General features: G+C 28.2%; 1 protein-coding gene across 1 annotated transcript in view; it reads left to right on the top strand.

Annotated features, from left to right (window-relative positions):
• Positions 1-20,175, top strand: part of LOC123260476 (otoferlin) — a 57,816-nt gene that overhangs the window by 12,844 nt on the left and 24,797 nt on the right. The window contains exons 8-19 of the mRNA XM_044721585.1: positions 6,678-6,871; positions 9,468-9,782; positions 9,873-10,211; positions 13,085-13,201; positions 13,292-13,441; positions 13,583-13,744; positions 13,939-14,202; positions 14,283-14,499; positions 15,654-15,880; positions 16,072-16,143; positions 18,530-18,664; positions 19,394-19,538. Of these exons, the coding sequence (XP_044577520.1) occupies positions 6,678-6,871; positions 9,468-9,782; positions 9,873-10,211; positions 13,085-13,201; positions 13,292-13,441; positions 13,583-13,744; positions 13,939-14,202; positions 14,283-14,499; positions 15,654-15,880; positions 16,072-16,143; positions 18,530-18,664; positions 19,394-19,538 (2,337 nt within the window). The remainder of the gene's footprint in view (positions 1-6,677; positions 6,872-9,467; positions 9,783-9,872; positions 10,212-13,084; positions 13,202-13,291; positions 13,442-13,582; positions 13,745-13,938; positions 14,203-14,282; positions 14,500-15,653; positions 15,881-16,071; positions 16,144-18,529; positions 18,665-19,393; positions 19,539-20,175) is intronic.

Raw genomic sequence — 20,175 nt, 5'->3', positions numbered from 1 at the left:
CATATAGAAGTCATGTATCTTCCACAGGAATGAATCATGCGGCAGCCCCAATTTTTTTTTCTATGTAGGATTTAAACCTATATGTTGTGGGAACCATTCCTATACTATTATGGGAACCATTCCCACAATATTATAGGAATAGTTCCCATAATATTATGGGATTAGTTCCCATAATGATATAGGAATAGTTTCTATAATAGTATAGGAATTATTCATATAGCATTATGGGAACCATTCCCATAATTTTATAGGAATAGTTCCCATAATTTTTTTTTCCGTGTACGGAAAAATTTTCTTCTATGGCTACAAAACTCCATAATAATTGTTTTATTTCCTTATAAACCCATTTATAATTTTTCGACCAAATATAGTATTAAAAATCTCCAATAGGGAGCGCATGATCGCTGCATCGTCTCTTTACAAAGGAGTTAATTTTGAAATGTTAAGTTATAAGATAAAAATAATTCATAAATTGAAGTTTCATGCCATTTTTGGTGAGTGACTAGTGGATCTAATTCAAGTCAATAGATGGACGCGAATATCTTGCTAAAATAAAAATAATTTTTATTATTCGACTCGGGAGAAATTTTGACATCAATTTTTGGTTTAATTATCATTAACAACCAACTAAATTTTTGTTTAATTCGACAAGTTAATTAATATGTAAGTTTCTAGCAAATGTTAAAATTAGAAAATTATTATAATTTATCGCTTGATTGCTGTATCAGATAATTTAACAGGAAATTAAATTTTGCATGCCTTAAGCGTGAAACCCTAACGGTACTCAAACTATAAAATTATTTTTTCATAATATATTTGCAATAAGTTTATTTTTAAAATTATTGTATCAATTCATTCTTGTAATGTACTGGGTTGATTATTCTTTTTTTATAAACGTTTTACATAAAATTATTAAAAAATTGAAATTAGTATTAGAGGTTATTAGTGAAAATTTGTGAACCACGTTTAAATTTTTCTTTAATAAATTTACGTAAAAAAAAAGCTCCTAAAGCGGACACGTTCGGTTTGACCAAAATTTTTTATTTTTCGAAACAAAAAGATTTAACACCCTACCGTAAATACGTGACCACCTAAATCTTAAATGAACCCATTCTGAGCACTATATCTGGAAAGATACAAGTTTAGCCCCAGACTATCTTAATGATACAACTCTTAGCAGTTTAATTTAATTTATAATTAAGGCGACCGTAACGGAATTTATTTTATTTTCTTGATAATAAAAGTGACTGCTCGTATGTCTAGGAGGCAATTAAAAGATTGAACTTTGCCCTTAGCCCTTATCCTCACAGTAGACTGCGAATTTTTGGGTACCAATCTGTTGTTACAATCACATAATACCATCAGAATAACAAAAAACTATAAAAGACACATATGTGTAATTAATTTGTTCCCAAGGTGACAGTAAAGGCGCACATAAAAATAATTTGAGGTAGTTAATGATTAAGCCACCGAGATAACGTAAAATATAACATTGCTAAATAGTTGAGTGGAATTAATTACTGGATAAAGGAAATTTATGTATATGCATTGAAACGTGTATCGAATTTAGTGCTCACTGTGCCGGCGGTGTCTATGTTCATGCATGTATAAATGAATTTATAGATCTATGAAACTGGAATGGTGGTTAATTAATTAAATTTAGTTGGATAAAGAAGTCACTCTGATATTTTACGCGCGTAAGAATCTTTTCATAAAGATCGCTCGAATATTCTTAAAAATTGATTTTATGTTTTCATTGAAATTTTTTCACATAAATGCTGTAAAATTTTTTTTGGTTATGATATATTGACGACTTTTTTCTTTTTTTTCTCGACTTATTCAAAATTATTTTTAAGCTACTAAATTTTGATTTTTTTTTTCTTTTTAATAAATTTAACAATTGAATTTGTCCTAATAGCGGAACCATTGAAAAATATTGCTATAATTTTCAGAGTTCCTCGAGTTTGGTAGAAAAATACATTGGGTTGATAAGTTTATACGCTTATGTATTATGCATAATAATCATCACCATGGTGATAATTATTTTGTTTTTTTTTTTAGAATTTTTTCAAGATAATTGCCTAAAACAAAGTTCTAACATTTTGTTACATTAAATCGTATCTAATAATTATAATGTACATGTAAATGATTTGAAAAGCACTCGGTTTTAAAGAATAATGATCGCAATGAATTCATCAAAAATTTTTTTAAATCATTTAATTGCTATTTTTAAAAATAAAAAAAAAAAAACGGTTTTGAAGGCTTATAATGAGAATTTTTATGGAGAAGTAAACATAATTTTTGAAAAAATTAATTTTTCAACTCAATTTATTTTTTAAACTTCTCATCTATCTTATATGAAGTTGTGGAATGATAACTGCAGCTTAATAATGCTGTGATTAATTATAATTAATTTTTTTTCGGCCGACAGTTCAAGATATTTCTGTCCTTCGAGCAGCTATCTACAAAAGTTCCTTTCTAAGTACAGCTAGAAGAAAGCTGATACTATATACTCAATTATTTCACTGGTTGACCTAGGTGATAGAGTTTTTAATTAGTTCTTTTTTAATGGTTCACTGATCGGAACAAAAGAGGGCGTTCAATTCATATGAAAAAACTCATACGAGCTTTAAAATTGAATTGTCATTAAAATTAATTTCTTGCAATTTATTTGTAATTAACTGATTACTAAAATTATTTTTTCAATTTATTCTCATAATGCACAGTAGATAATTGTTTTTCTATCCAAGTTTGATATAATAATAATAATAATAATAATAATAATAATAATAATAATAATAATAATAATAATAATAATAATAATAATAATAATAATAATAATAATAATAATAATAATAATAATAATAATAATAATAATAATAATAATAATAATAATAATAATAATAATAATAATAATAATAATAATAATAATAATAATAATAATAATAATAATAATAATAATAATAATAATAATAATAATAATAATAATAATAATAATAATAATAATAATTATAATAGCTTCTTTATTTAGCTTTTAGCTACAGCATATAATAAAATTTTAAAAAGATCTTAAATCTTTTATCACAGTTTTACAATTTAATTTCTGTCTACAATTTTAAATTTTCCTTCTCTTATTTTCCTCTCTTAATAATTTCTTAAACGTTAGTAAATTACTCGCATTTTTGTTCTCTATTCTTAACTTATTAAATAATGAAAAACCGAACATGTTTATTGTTTTTTGAGCACTTACAGTTCTTGTTCTTTGTACCAATATTCTATTTTTGTATCTTGTATTATAATTATGTTCATTATCTACAACAATTCTATTTAAATAGTCAGGTAACAAATTATTTTTCATCTTATATACAAACACACACAATATTAAATTTAATTCTTTCTTCAACAGACAGAAAAACATAGTGCATCTAACATACATCTAATTGGCGTATATCTATTAACTCTGAGTTACTTCTCATCGCTTTATTCTGGACATTTTTGTAATTTATTTAAACATTCCTCATTAATATTTATCAAAAAGAGTTGAACAGTATTCAAAAATATGGAGCGACTTCTATAAATTAATACTTTTGTGTAATCACTCACATAACTACTCAGTCTGCACATTAAAGTTAATTGCCACTTTAATTTTTTAATAATATAGTAAGTGTGCCTATCAAAACATAAGAATTCATCAAGTTATTACGCCCTAAATATTTTGGTTTCACTAGCATTGCATAATCTTCTCTCCTGCTAAAAACAATTCTATAATTTCAACGTTCTTTTTTTCTCCAGATCTCCTCCAACTAGCATAAATACAGTCTCTTTTTCATCGTTTGGTTTAAGTGAATTAAATGTTTAGCCAGACCGGGGGACCCTCTAGTGGCTAGCAATTAAAACATTTTCAAATTTCTTTTTATCTCTTCGCACCATAATTGTCACAAACATCTTGTTATCCTAAAATAATTTGCCATCGACATCCCATACTTCTTTGCAATATTTAAAACATCATTTATATAATAAACAAGAGCAGTGGCCCCAAAATAGAACCTTGTGGCACACCTGTGATTTACAGAAATTTTATTCCTGAAGATAGTTTCACCAAATTTTACCTGTTGAGTCCTTTCTGCCAAGTAACATTGGAACCACCCAATGGCACTGCCATCACTTAAACCATATTGCATCTTAACTTTCTGATGTAATCTATTCTGTTAATCTGTCTCAAATGCTCTTTCGAAATCTATAGAAAACTACTGTGGCCTGCTATATTGCTCTGGCCCATTCCATTTCTCCATTCACACATAAGTTTTTGCAATGTTGCTTTCAGCCACGAATGATACTACTCCTAAAAAAGCCCAGACTGTTCTTCTTCTAAAATATTATTCCTATCCAGTGCACTTTAACTGGCATTTGAATCATAAATGAGTTTTCCATTCACTAATTGAATTTTGAGACTTAAGACTGTAATTGCTATTAACCAATGTTACGATTCTATTTTACACTCCGCATTGATATTATCACAAGACATTATTTCTTTACTTTTATTTTATCTAATCTCAATTATCAGAAGCTTTGCTAACTTGTTCAAAGTTTTGTTACCGATTATCAACAAAGTCATCAACATTACATTATATATTTAATAACCATAATGTGGGTCAATTATTTTTAAAGTAATCATTAAATTTATTAGCAATAAGTATTCTTCATCGAAGTTCATTATTGAAAACACGCCTGGTTTCAGTTGCCAATTTTTCTTACCATTTACTGCTGGTATTTCTGTGTCTTAGGTCTCCTCCCATTGCCACTCTATTTTAAAAACCCATAAGATCCATCTCTTGATTCAGTCTTTAATATGGGAAACCACTGTTCATTATATATTTTTAATTACAGCATTCTTTACTGGTTTTGAGTCTGATTTTGAAGACAAATTTTTACCTTCATCCTCCATTCTCATATAGATTAACATAATAATTTATATATATATTTTTCTTTTAAACTAATATAATTAAATTAATTATGGGTCTCTTTGTACTTAATATACACTGTCTGAAAAAAAAAGAATCTATTAAAAAATACTTTGATCATGATCTGAGATCCTTGGCACCTCCCAGATATTTATACTTTCACAAAACCAGATCATCATGCTTTAAATTATATATTCCTGAACCCATTGAACATTGCACTTTCATATCAATCTTTTCATAGAATACAACTATTACCTCTGATTTGGAGAATGATATATTATTACATTCTCAAGAATACATATTTACTGCAATCGATTAGGTCACAGCCACATCAATTACCATATTCAACAGTACATCACTACTCCTCCAGTTCTTTTTTATTACTGAAAACATTTTTAACATTAGAAGCCAGTACTAATCTCATATTCATCAAATGTGTCCTACCATATCAATTCAACAACATTAGTTCATCTAAATGCCATAACAAAACCTTATATTATAACCAGATTTGACCTCTGAATCTCAGACAGTTCTAAGTGTTTATTCTGCCAATATTTAATATTTTGGTGCTCATTTTTCTGTGCTTCCTGAGAATACCAGCCAACTGGGAATACTAGCACAGTGGTCAATTGATCATCCACTTTGTACACACATCATTCTGATTAGGTTTTGCAGTCTTTACATTTAATAGTCCTGTCTGCAATCTTTGGGTAAAATGAACCCCAAGACCTTGCAATATATTCTGATACACGAGATTTGTTCCATACTGTTTTGTATTGGGAATAATAAATCCATCTTTCCCATTGCCTCTGTTTGCTCCATTATTAAACTCTTCATCATATCCTCTGTTATTTTTGAAACCTTGTCATTCCAAGATATATCACCAATATTTTTCTTTTAATTCTTCATTTGCTTACATCCACTATTACTTCTCCCAATTTTGTTTATTTATTTTTGTCCATCACCAAACCAAGTTTTCCAATATCACAAGACCTTCTTGTTTCATAAAATTATCAAAATAAAATTTCTTGAAAAGTATGGAACTACACTGATAGAAGGATTTCTTAACATTTAAGAATATTTCTTTGTATTTAAGAAATCATTTCTTAAACATCATTTCTTAGTATTTAAAAAATATTTCTTTGTATTTAAGAAATATTTCTTAAATATTAAGAAATATATATATTTTTTAAATATTAAGAAATATTTCTTAAATATTAAGAAATATTTTTTAAATACTAAAAAATGATGTTTAAGAAATGATTTCTTAAATACAAAGAAATCTTCTTAAATACTAAGAAATCCTTCTATCAGTGTAATCTCCATTAAATTATCTTGACAATAGTATGCAAAATATCTTGTTTCTATGGACTAACAAGGCTATAATAATAATACTACTTTGCATCATGAGTCGTGCAATTGGAAATAGTATTGATTTTATTAATGAAGATTTGTTGGACATTCAAACTTTACTCTAATCAATTTACGTATGAAAAAAGGCACCTTTTTTAGTAGCTTTGAGAAGTCTACTTCCAATTCAACTGTCAGATAATTTTTTTTCTTTTATTTTTTGGTTTAATGGTTATATTTTTTTTTTATTAATTCAATTTAAATGAAGAATGAATCATTGAATTATTGGCTTTTATGAATATGACTGAGTGGATTAATTATAAAAGTTTGATACGAAAATTTAAATAATATATACAATTAATTCAGATCAAGTAATACTCGACAAACGTCCTGCTTTCGTGAGCTCCACTGCACCTAGATTAACAGCCACGACAGATGGCAAGTTTAATTACCTTCCACTTGGATCCAATAAACCTTGCATGTACGTTAAATCCTGGTGGCCAAACTTGGAATGGAGAGTGTCTAATACCAACAGTCTTTCATATATCGCCAACTTCCTCGTAAGTAAACTAAATCATAACAAAAAAAAAAAAAAAATATTTCTTTTGTGTCGTTATTATTATTTTAGATCCTATTCTTTCATTTCGCGAAAATAAAGGTTCATAGCAATTAACCCGGTGAAGGTGTAAAAAAAAAAAATTTTATCTTATGGCACAATTAAAATATTTTGTGAGCCTTTAATTTAATCTAGAAGCATTTTAATGTTAAACTGGTAGTAGGAAGTTGTGCAAGAATAGAAAAGAAACGGCAGGAAATATAATGGACTAAGCGAATAATGATGTGCTTAAATTAATAAAATTCATTTGGGAGTGTAGTACAATAAAATGTTTCATAACTGAATTTATTATTTATCACGTTAAAATATTTTTAATACTTAGTCACTTAGTCTGACAATAAAAAGCTCGGAAAATTATCGTAAAAGAGAATTATTTAATAAGAAAAAAAAATATGTGTATGTATCAGAGTACACAGGTAAGAAGTGAAACTTCTTTATGACATATCATTTTTCTACTATTTACAACTTCACAGAAATTGGCTAGATAAGGCTTAAGAAAAAAAATTTTTTCCGTATTAAATTAAAGCTATTTTAGTATTATAGCCTTGCATACAAATAATATGAGTAATTCATTTTATCATTGCTCTTATTATAATTACTGTATTTCATCAATTATGATCGCATTGTAATTACCATTGTTGTCATTATTTAGACTCTGCCATTATTTAATCTAAAATTAGTTAATCAGTTTACAAAAATTATATAACGAACTTTAATATTGATATTTCATATGATAACTTAGTAAAAATAATTCAAAGCAGATATTTAATAAATTACTCAATTACACAAGTTATGAGTAAATAATTGGAATTATCTATTTAAAGTAATACAATTATATGATGACAGTGAATCTTGTAGACATGCAATGATTTTATAGAATTCAAAATCAATAAATAAATTATTAGAAAGGAATAATTAAAAAGATGTACGTATACATATTTTTATTTTCTAATTATGTTTTGTTTTATTTTTAAATTATTATTTAATTTGTTTTTTTAATTGATTTTAGAATTAATAATGTTTACTAGATTTATTCTTTACGTCGCTATACTAAACTCTGATAAAAATAAAACATGGCGCGTAACCGAAAATCGTGATGATTTTTTTTTACATTGCTATAAAATTTCTCTCATACGTCGATAAAGAAGTTTCATTTCAAAAAAATTAGAATATTTTGATTAATTAAACGGACAGCTTTTTTTGCATCATAAAAAATTTATCAGAATGGATCCTCCGGGGAAAAATAATTGAAATTCACTCGACAGGAACAAAATTTTTTCGAAACAAAGAAATGGTAAAAATATTTCAATTGAAAGTTAATGAATTTAAAAAGCAATCTAAGCTAGTACATATAAATTAAGGTTTGAACTCGAGTCTGTTAGCGGGTGACCGATTGTAATCCTTTCTGTCTACACTTTGTCAATAGACGTCGACTTTTTCTTATTTTTTTTACAATTGAGGTCAGTGTCACTTTTTGTAGTTAATTCAAGTTTAATCATTTCTCTTCTTTCTGCAGTGCGCTAAAGTGGTTTCAAAGCATGTTGATTAAAAGTTTATAAATTCAAAATTCAGACAGTTGAAAGTCAATTTATTGTTCTGAGAGTAAAATACGGTTCATTAACAAACAATTTTTGTCGAAAGTTTTATTATGAAATTTAAGAGTTAAATTATTAGGAAAACGTAATTAATCATGAGACTAAAGTTATTAGACATTTGATAAATCTTACCCTGAAAAAAAAATTAACTTGAATCAAGAGAAAAATTCTTGAACTAAATAAATAATTTTGAAGAGTTTTATTGTCTTGAATCAAGACGAAAAATTCTTGAATCAAATAAAATTTACTCAAAGCAAAAAGAAATTCTTAAGTAAAGAATTTTTTCGCTCAAATCAATCAAATGATAATCTTCATAGTTATTTACTTGATTCAATTAAATTTTTTTTGCTGTGTAAAATTAAAAAAAAATAATCTATTAGAAAAATTTTTAATAATTGACATATCATTTAACTACTTTTACAATATTATTGATATCAATCATAAAGGTTTTTTAAAAGATAAACGTCTAATATTAAAAATCAGAAATTTGTGATAAGAAAATATTATGCCTAGAAAATAAAATAGTAAATTTGAAAAAATTCTAAATTTTTTAAATTTTATACTCTTGTATTTTGCAGCATGTATAGGTAAAAAATTTTAAATATCAAATTTGAGTTAAGAATTAAAATAAAAAATCACTGACATAATTCTTGAATATTTTTAAACCTATTCGGATTGACTCATTTGTAAACTTAGAAGTATGACTTTATAATTTGAATCCACCAAATTTTATGATAATCATTTCCTTTGTTTTATGACCAAGTAAAACAACTAATTGGCCTAAAAATAAATATAAAGTTATTTTCTCTTAAAATTTCATTTATAAAATATAATTTTGCATTAAATTTTCCACATGTAAACTATTTACATCAAAATTACCCTAATTAAAATTTTAAAGACAAGAATATTAGTAATAATAATAAAATAAATTATACATATTTCCAGGAGAATATGCTAAGCGAATTAGAAACACTAATTGCCGTAGAAAATCCAACGACATATGAAACTTATAACACTGTAATTGAGTCATTAAAACGTTACTGTATGGAATACTTGTCTATATTGGATACCGATATATACTACGAGAATGGCGGAACCACGGAATTGGACAGGCACCGGATTAATCTGTGCCACTATTGCATACAAGATATAATCACGATGATAAATGTCAACGGCAAGCTTCTCAACAATAATTACATCAAAATAGCAATGTTGCATGCATACAAGTATCTGACAAGTATAAGACAGATTTCTAAAGACGTAAGTCCTTGTTTGTTCTGTTTAACATGTTGAGATTATAAAAGATTCTTTGATAAAATGTAAACATGTAAATTTATTTCGAAAATAAAGCCACAGCATTCATTTCCGGATGTTTTTATTTGGATGATAGCCGGCAGTAAATACGTAGCAGTAGCGCGTCTACCAACGTCGGAAATTATTTTCGCTGAGGACAAAATGTCACGGGGAACCAAGTGTGGCCAGAGAATAAATTTATTTATGAAAGATATAACCGATGGATTTGTTGACGAAAGTGTCGATTACAGCGCGTGTAATATTGAAATTTTTTTGTGGTTCGGAAATGCTAAATTTGCATCTGCTTGCTGGAGTGCAATCCCCCACGGATATGATGTCGAGCACTCTGTAAACATGGAATTATTTCCCAAGTCTCTCAACTATACAACGACCTCGGTGAAAATTTTTTTTTCTTTAATATTATTATAAAACTTTTATATGGATTGAGAATTTTGCTGATTAAATTCGAAAATATATACTTTTGATAGTATATGGAGACTTCGGTTTGAAGCTTAGCTTGTTTTCAGTGTTTTAAAAATAGTTTGATGAAAATGAGAGGCCTAATTGATTCTCTAGAGCAATTTAAAGTCTCAAAATTATTAAATTTATATTAATTTAGGAAAATATCAGTCATAAAGTTTCATAAATATCAAAAACTTAAAAATTATTCTCTTTCCATTTATATTAAAAAAAAAAAAAAAAATGATAAAAGAGAAATATTTTTGATCGAAGAAAATTATTTGAAGAGCTTGTTGTCTTGCTTTAATAATTTCTTGTCTTGGAAATCGTTTTTTTTAGCCAAGCAAAATTCAAAATCTTCGAAAACTAAAAATCATTTCGTTGATGTTTATGAATTTCACACTCTTAGATTTAAGACAAGTTTTTACATTTCAAAAAAAAAAAACATTTTATTATAATTCATTCTCAAAAGAATTTAAAACTAATTTTTGATGATACTGAAAAATTTTTTATCGAGTCAAATTTCTCATATGTCGAGAAATGTCAGAAACTAGATTTAAATAACCTTATTTTGGAGAAAATAAAATTACTTTTTTTTTCTTTTTAAGTAAATTCTATTTGCAAACTTTCAAGTAAATTAAAATAAAAGTTATTTATAAAATAACGTCAAAAAAACGATTTGTGCTAGTGACCCATACAATCTCACAATTGCAAATTACAGGTACGTGGCAATACTGGTGTAAAGCATTTAATTTTGAGTAAATTACGCTTTGGACTATATGATAGCACAAAATACCGCTGTTATAGATATTAACAAAAAAAAAAACACTTTAATGGTACATCAAAAAATTTTTTTTACGGGATATTGCTTGAAAAAAGTAAAGTGCTTTATTGAAACAGCAAATTTGTTGAATAGCTAAATTTATCTCTTCATCCTCGAGTTTTATTTTTTTGAATTACACTGTAAAAAATTTCGGTGTAAAGTTGGACCCAGGAACTTTTACACCGCCGTGTAAGTGTGAAATGTCGGTGTAAAATTTCCTCCGTGTGAAATTCTCACTCGTGTAAATTTAACACGGTGTTATTTACTGTTTTACACTATTCCGTGTTATTATTTATAACTTTGAAAATTTAATAACTATTACTAGAAGCCTCTACGTGACTGCCGTAACTTGTGAACTATAAATAAATAAAATTTTGGTTTCTTAAATGATGACTTTTGTTAAATTGCACTGTACTTTTTTAACTATTGACGTTTCTAAAGATATAAGCTCATCCCGATGTTACACTCATCAAGAATCTTCATTTAAGTACCCACATCATTTTTTTCATATATTTATATATATAATATATAGGTATACATGAAAAATATAGCAAAATGCATGTGGGTACTCAAATGAAAGGTCTTGATGAGTGAAACATCGGGATGAGTTTATATCTTAAAAAATATCAATAATTACGGAATGACCTAGTATCTTGTGAACGATTGACATTTTTAAAGATATAAGCTCATCCTGATGTTATTCTCATCAAGACCTTTCATTTGAGTACCCACATCAATTTTTCATATATTTATATATCATATGTGTATATATATATATATATATATATATATATATATATATATATATATATATATGTATGTATATATGAAAAATATATCAAAATACATGTGGGTACTCAAATAAAAGGTCTTGATGGGTGTAACATCGGGATGAGCTTATTTCTTTAAAAATATCAATAATTACGAAATGACTTTGTATCTTATGAACTATTGACATTTTTAAAGATATAAGCTCATCCTGATGTTACACTCATCAAGACCTTTCATTTGAGTACCCACATGCATTTTTGATATATTTTTCATATATACATATATATAATATATATAAATATATGATAAATTGATGTGGGTACTCAAATGAAAGGTCTTGATGAGTGTAACATCGGGATGAGCTTATATCTTTAAAAATGTCAATAGTTCACAAGATACAAGGTCATTTCTTAATCATTGATATTTTTAAAGATATAAGCTTATCCCGATGTTACACTCATCAAGAGCGTTCATTGGAGTACTCACATGCATTTTGATATATTTTTCATATATACATATATGTAATATATACAAATATATGAAAAAATGATGTGGGTACTTAAATAAAGATTCTTGATGAGTGTAACATCGGATGAGCTTATATCTTTAAAAATATATAAAAATATAATTAGCACTATGAACATTCGCATTTTTATCAATATACTCTAATATAGAATCCACCGTATAATTAAATTTTTAACAACTTGAATATTAACATTCTTGTTACAGACTTATTTCCAATGATATTAAGATTTACGTTGGAATGATTTTACTCCGTAAAATAGCATAATATAAAAAAAAAAAAAAAAACATACTTTTAAATATTTATTTCTACATGTTTATATTTATAATTTAATATCGTACAAGTCTGAAACTAAACAATCAAATTAATTAATGAGAAATTTTCAGGAAATACATTTACACGCTTGGAGGTGGAAAATTTAGGATTCACACCGTTCAAATTTAACATTACACTTAGTGTGATTTTCACACCATCCGTGTTAAAAATTTTAACACCGAATCATTTACACCATACCGAGTCCAAAAAATTTTTTACAGTGTAATTCGAACTTAATATTTTTCTTGAATCAAGTATTTTTTTTCAAGTGTAAAATAAATTTTCTTTAAAAAATTAAAGAAACACTATTATATCATTAAGAAGTATGCACTTTCAAATTTCCTGAAAAAGGACCACATAAAAGAGATTTTATTTCAGAAATTCCAACTGCGAGCTCACATTTTCCAGGGGCGATTTGACTCCGGCCTGGACGCGACGGGTTTAATGGATCCATTTATTCGCATAATATTTCACGGATACACAGCGACTACCCGAGTAAATAGTTTTCCGCTTAAGTAACAACAATAGTACAGTATGTTATAGCAATTATTATATTTATAGTAATGACATAAAACTATTTTATAGACAATCAAGCAAAGTTTAGCTCCAGTCTGGGACGAGACGTTAGTATTTCCCCGTATTGATCTGTATGGGATGAGAGAGAGTATAAAGTCAATGCCACCTCAAGTCATAATAAAGGCATTCGATTGGGATTTCTGCGTGAGTTTTATTACCGTTAAATAATCTGCTGTTAAAACTAACAAGTCGTTAAATAACTTAGCTAGTTAAAATGTGTGGGCGGGCGAGTTTACGAATTTATAGTAGTATAGGAGGTTCGTACTCACTTTAACGCCGATTATTTGCGATGGTACTTAGGGGCCGAAGGAATTCTTTGGCAGATGTATCGCAGTCCCAGTTGTTAAGTTTAAAGAAGAAACATATTCGCCCCCGGAATTCCCCCCGACTTTAATTTGGTACAAACTCGAGACTCAGTCCGATTTCCAGGGAAGTGTTTTGGCAGCCTTTGAACTTATTGAAGTATGTTGTTTATTTACCTTTTTATAAATTTATTTTGGCTTGCCTGCAAATTGCAGAAGGAAGTAAAATTAAAAAAAAAATTTCTTATCGAACGTGACATTTTTTAATTCATTCTATTCCAAATAATTTTCGAGTTAATTTAAACGAATTATTGATTAAATTATTTATTCAGATTTGATACGGCTTATTTATAGATAGGAGGTGACACTGATATTCTCCTGACTCCCTCGAAGGAATCGATAACATATAATCTACCTCACGATATTCGCCCGGTGATGAGAAGTCATCGTCTGGAAGTTATTTTCTGGGGAATAAGGGACATGAAAAAAATTAATTTCGCACGTGTTAATAGACCTAGAGTCGTTGTAGAGTGCTCTGGAGTTCAAGTAAAGTCGGAAATTATGAAGAATGCCAAGAAGTTCTCCAATTTTCGTCATATTCATGTCATTGTTGAGTTGGTAATTTATTATTATTCAATTATAGCGAAAGTGAGTGAATAAATCTTTGATAGTGGTTAATAATAAATTTTAATCTCAAGGATTTACCTGAAAAGGACATTTACTACCCGCCGATCACAATCCAGGTTTATGACACTCGAAAACTCGGATGCACTAAGTACGCAGGTGTCTGTATAATCCCGACGGCTCATATGTTTCTCGAGAAACTGATCCCCGAAACAGAGTACAATTACAAAATTTACGATCATGATGATGTGGGACAGTCTTATTTCAGAAAGCCTATCTCCGAACTTATTTGTAATTTATTATTATAGCACTAAAATAGATTATTTAGTTCAAGAAAAATGTTTTTTTTTCTTTTAAATGATATGTCATTATATGGTCTGATATGTTCATAGATTTTTGTTGATCCATACACTGTAAAAAAAAAAATTAGCTTGATATAAGAAAAAAATTTTTAAACTAAAAAAATAATTGTAAAGAGTTTCATTGTCTTGAATCAAGACGAAAAATTTTTGAACCAAGAAAAATGTCTTAGAACAAGAATTTTCTTTATTAAATCAAGACGATAAATCTATTAAAAATGAATTTCTTGATTTAAAAATTTTTCTCTTGGAAGAAGTTGATTTTTTTCTAGTGTACACAAAAATTGGCCGTATAGAGGCGCACCAAAAAATTTTTTATGGGTGTTATTATTATTACTATCATTTTTTTAATCATTTCGACGGTCTCATTAGCAATTTGTCTAACTCCTTATTTTTTACAGGGTGATTTTTTAACATTTTGATGTGGCCATAATCGAATTATAAATTATTTGAATAATTCAAACGAAAATATTATATCTCTATTAGATAATAATGATATTAAATGGTTTTTTAAAGTGATAATAAATTTTGAACTAATTGTTTTTTTCGTACAAATAGAAGATTCTCTAAAATGGAGTTAGACAATTTGCTAATTAGAACGTCGATTTTTAAGAATTATGGTATATACTTAAATGCCAAATATTTTTTTGGACTGTTGAAATTTATTATGAAAATGATTTTTTTTTTTAGATTCAGTCAAACAACTAATCAGTTCTATTATATTGCCTTTAGTCCTCAGATATTAAGAATATAATATTTTTATAAATCTAAAATATTAATTTAATAGTTGGAAAAAATTTTTTTCATTTTTTAAGACAATTTTTCACTGATAGAAAGCAAAGATCATCTTGAATAAATTTGGTTAGGAACCAGGATCAAGCTAGAAGTTTCTCCTTTTAATATTGAAATAATGTTTTGGTTCTATTGAAATATTATATCGTTTGTATTTGAGTATCAAAGACAATATAATTTAACTAATTAGTTATTTGAATACAAATTGAATTCTAAATAAAATTATTATTTTTTTTTATTATTATTAATTAATTAATAGTAAAAAAAATTACTCAATAATTTAATAAACTTTAGTGCCCTTACCCATCGGCTACGATCTTGAAAGAGAAGGAACGAAAAGTTTGATGAGTTTAAAAGAACTCTCTAAGCCAAGATTTAATTATCGAATGATGCAGTTCTGGACTATCATTAAAGAATTTTTATGTAGCAGCAAAGATCAAACGGAACATGAAGAGGAGAATTATGAAGCAGATGAAGACGAAAGTTATGACTGGTGGAGCAAATATTTCGCGTCGCTCGAGGTACTTTCCAAAGAAAAATAAAATTTAGATTATGTGTAAAGACGTACATTTATTTCAACATACTCTCTTAATATCCTTTAGTCTTCTCACTTCATATTGAATTCTCAAACTAATATCCGTTATTTTTTAACTTTGTCAAGAAACTTTCGAGTTTATCGGGTAATTTTTTCTTTTACTTTTCTCTTATCCAGGAAGAGCGGAATCGGGAACTTGGAGAAAATAAAATACTCCCACCCGGACAGAAACCTATTGCGACATTTCGGGTAATTCCTTTTATCTCATATAAAATTTTATTGAAAAATTTTATTTCCTTAGAGTTTAAGCATTCCTGATAGTAACAAATTCAATATTATTGAAATATGCTTCTCTAAATTTTAATCAATATTGCGAGAGGATGTAAGCTCACACATGAGTTTTTGTATTTATTATTTTATGGAATTTATAAAATATTTTACTATAAAAATATTTTAGTAATAATTTACAAGTTAATACAAAAAAAAAAATACTTGATTCAAGAAAAATATTATTTTCAAAATTTCACTCTTGCTTAGAGGTAGTTACTGAATAAGACTTTACAGCACTCGCGTTTTAGTACACACAATTCGTTCGTTGCGCCAATACACTCGTATTTATTCACTTACATAGATATATGTTTTGTTAACAGATGCAATTATTTCTTTTCTAAAAAAATTATTTTTAATTTGAAAAAAAAAAAAATTCATTTTCAAAAACACTTTTGAAAATAATAGTATACTACACTTGTAGTGTAATATAATAGTATATTACACTACAAGGGTAGAAAGTTGAGATTCCTGCACTGCGCGCCATGATGTCCGAGGCTTCCCCTCGGGCATCATGGCGCGCAGTTCGGGGCTCTCAAATTTCTGCCCTTGTACTGTATACTAGTTTTCTTGCTATCCGGTCGAAAGTACGCAAAAAATTGCGTTGAAAAAAATTGATGCCTGCCCCCGACATTTGCGGCACGAGCGAAGCGAGTGCTGCTGGTCGGGGGGGCAGGCATCAAATACACCTGTCAATAAAGATACTAATTTATAATCTATCATATTACTACTTTCTTTTGAGAAAAGATCTTAATTTAATTAAATAAATTTAAAATTATAAATATATTATAAATTAACTCTGATTTTAAAAATAAAAAAAAATAGAAAAATGAAATAATAATCGTAAAATGGATAGAAAAAAAAAAAATTAAGAAAAAAATTTGTGTATTTTTTCAAATAATTATTTGTTCAATAATGAATTTATTTATTTGAAAATATCTATCAGAATAAAAAATATTTCTCGTTTTTTTTGTCATTTAAATATTTAATAGGTCTCATTTCATTGAAATAAATATTTATTTTCTTTAATTAACTTAGTTTTAACCTAAAATCATCGACACATAACAAGACAGATACATTCATAACAATCACAAGTAAGGTTAGGCTTATAAACATAAGTAATAGAGTGAGGGCGACTACCGACTTTCGGACTTTCTGTCGCCTCGTGTCTCGTTGTCAGTGCATGAATACATTATTTCGGCTCCCCGTCGTAGAGCGCATGCGCGATTTGAACGCGGCATAAAACTAAGGCTTTCTGCCGTGAAATCGCAGCGGGAACCCCGTACTTTCGACCGGCGTAGTAAGAATAGTATATTACACACCTAGGGAAGTAAAGTAAGAAATGTCTCAGATCACATGTAATTGTTGGCCGAGGCGAAGCCGAGGTCAACAAACATGTGATCTGAGATATTTATTATTTTCCTGCCATAGGTTTGTATACTATTTTTTTGTCCGACGAAGGCGGAAAGCGGCAACTTAGTTTAGCGCAGCGGGACGAAAGTTGTCACTTTCCGCCCGGAGGGCAAAAAAAAATATTTAATAATACTATTCAATAGTATTTTTCTTACTTAGGGCAGGAAAATAAGAAATGTCTTAGATTACATGTAATTTTTGACCGAGGCGAAGCCGAGGTCGACAAACATGTGATCTGAGGCTTTCTTATTTCCTGCCTGTGGTGAGAATACTATTTTTCTCCTCGACGGAGGCGGAAAGCGGCATTTTCATTTAGCGCAACGGGCGGAAAATTGACGCTTTCGGCCCGGAGGGGAGAAAAATAAATTAAAGAATAAAATTTTTTTTTCCTATTTTGAATGAAAAAAATTGTTTTTGAACCAAAAGTATAAAATTAAAAAAAAAATTGATTTTTTCAAAAAATTATCCTAATACACAATAGTATATTACATCCCTAGGGAAGTAAAGTAAGAAATGTCTCAGATCACATGTAATTGTTGGCCGAGGCTTCGCCTCGGCCAATAATTACGTGTGATCTGAAGCTTTCTTATTTACTTCCCGAGGAGTGTATACTATTTTTTTCCTCGACGGAGGCGTAAAGCGGCAACTTCGTTTAGCGCAGCGGGGCTAAAGTTGCCGCTTTACGCCCGGAGGGGAAAAAATTTAATAGAATATATAGGATTTGTTAAGGTACAAAAACCACTGATTCTCTTCAAAATAATTTTCTTGGATCAAGAATATTTTTCTTTTAATTAAGTCGTTCTTTTTATTTATTTATTTTTTTTAATATCGTGTAAAAATGTTACACCACATGTTTCTTCTCGAAATAATTAAGAATATAGTTTTTAAAAAATAGATCTACTCGATGGAATTAGAGATGCAGCCAGAGTTCAAGCGTTTTCAAGAAAAGCTAACTACATTCGAATTATCACGAGGAAAAGACACCGGATGCAGTGAGCAAGATAAAAAAAACATCTCCGGTAAATTCAAGGTACAAACATTTTAAATAATTTTTTATAACGGTACTTGTGCTCGCCTTTGTTTATGTGTCGCAGGAAGAATTCATCCGTGTCAACAGACTAAATCTACCTCTCGGGTTTTCCCTTTTTTTTAACAACCTTGCAAGTTTTTCGTTGCAAAATACTGAAATATTTTCTCATTACCCCAGCCATCTGTCTTCTCGAGTGTCCCTTTCCACGGCCGCAAGTACCGAGTTGGGAATGGCTGAGCATTGAGGACTTGGCGCTCTGCCAAGTACAAAATAATTCGCTAATTTAAAGCATACTGATTCCGATTCAATTCACGGGCGCATTAAATAGCATCCTTCGACACCTTATAACTTATAATATAACCTACTGCTTATTAATTTAATAGTATAATACTGCATCACACACTTTATCATCGTTAGCATCATTTCCAATCTCATTATACATTTTAATATTATCACCGCCTCTGGTATTCATTCGCTCTCATTACTTTTACTTATTTTATTTTTATTAACTTTTTCACTATTATTATCATCGTAATTGCAAACAATAGCTGATGCGTCGTAAAACTTCGGCCATTAAATTATTCACGAGCTTACGACACGCCTTCTATTGTTATCTGTGCATCAAGCCGCAATATTAATTAATTATAAAAGTCGTTTGTTATATTCTTATGATGCGGAATATAATATTATTTTTTAAATAATTCATCTTATTATCTTTTATTATTTCAGGGACACATTTCGATTTACCCTTGGTCTTTTTTGGATAAAACTAAATACAAAACCAAAAGTGGACGGGACGTGTCCTACGGATTTCTTTCGGATTATCCACCCCAAGAGCCGGTTAAACTTATTGTGCGTCTCTATGTCATAAGAGGTAACTTTACAAGATTTTTATTAGCTTGTCAGCAGTTCTAGATTTTGGGATAAGGATTTTATCGCCTTGAAATGTCCGAAGGGCTGAAGTAAAAAAGATATTTGGGGGAAAAATTATTGGAGTATATTGTTATCTCGAATTTCAATCGACAGAAAGATTTTTTGGATACTGATAATTTTTTTTTTAATTGAGCATGAATAATTTTTTTCGATTATCACATAATCTGTTTCATAGAAATACTTCTAGATTTTTTATGAGTTTACTTGCAACTTTTTTTTGAGAAAAGATGTTATACGCTTGAGAAGAACGAGATTAATAACTCAAAAAAATTTTTTTCAGTTTAATATAATTTAGTTAAGATGTAAAATTTAAATTGTAATGAAAATTATTTTTTTGAAGTTGAAATTTTTAGATTTTTACATAAAAAAAATTTTTCTGGATATTTTTGTTTTTTAAGTACAATGAATTTGTTGAAAAAAGCTGCAGAACTGACTAACAAAATCATTTTGAACAGTTATATTATCATTCAGAATTGTTTTGAATTAAGAAATCTTCTCTCAAGACTTTTTCTATAACAAATTTCAAATATTTATTTCCTGAATCGTTATTTTTTTTTCAGTGTTCAAGAATATTTTTT

The sequence above is a fragment of the Cotesia glomerata genome, linkage group LG3, assembly GCF_020080835.1.
Source record: "Cotesia glomerata isolate CgM1 linkage group LG3, MPM_Cglom_v2.3, whole genome shotgun sequence".
In the NCBI taxonomy this organism is placed as follows: domain Eukaryota; kingdom Metazoa; phylum Arthropoda; class Insecta; order Hymenoptera; family Braconidae; genus Cotesia; species Cotesia glomerata.
This window is presented reverse-complemented; position numbering and strand designations above follow the sequence as displayed.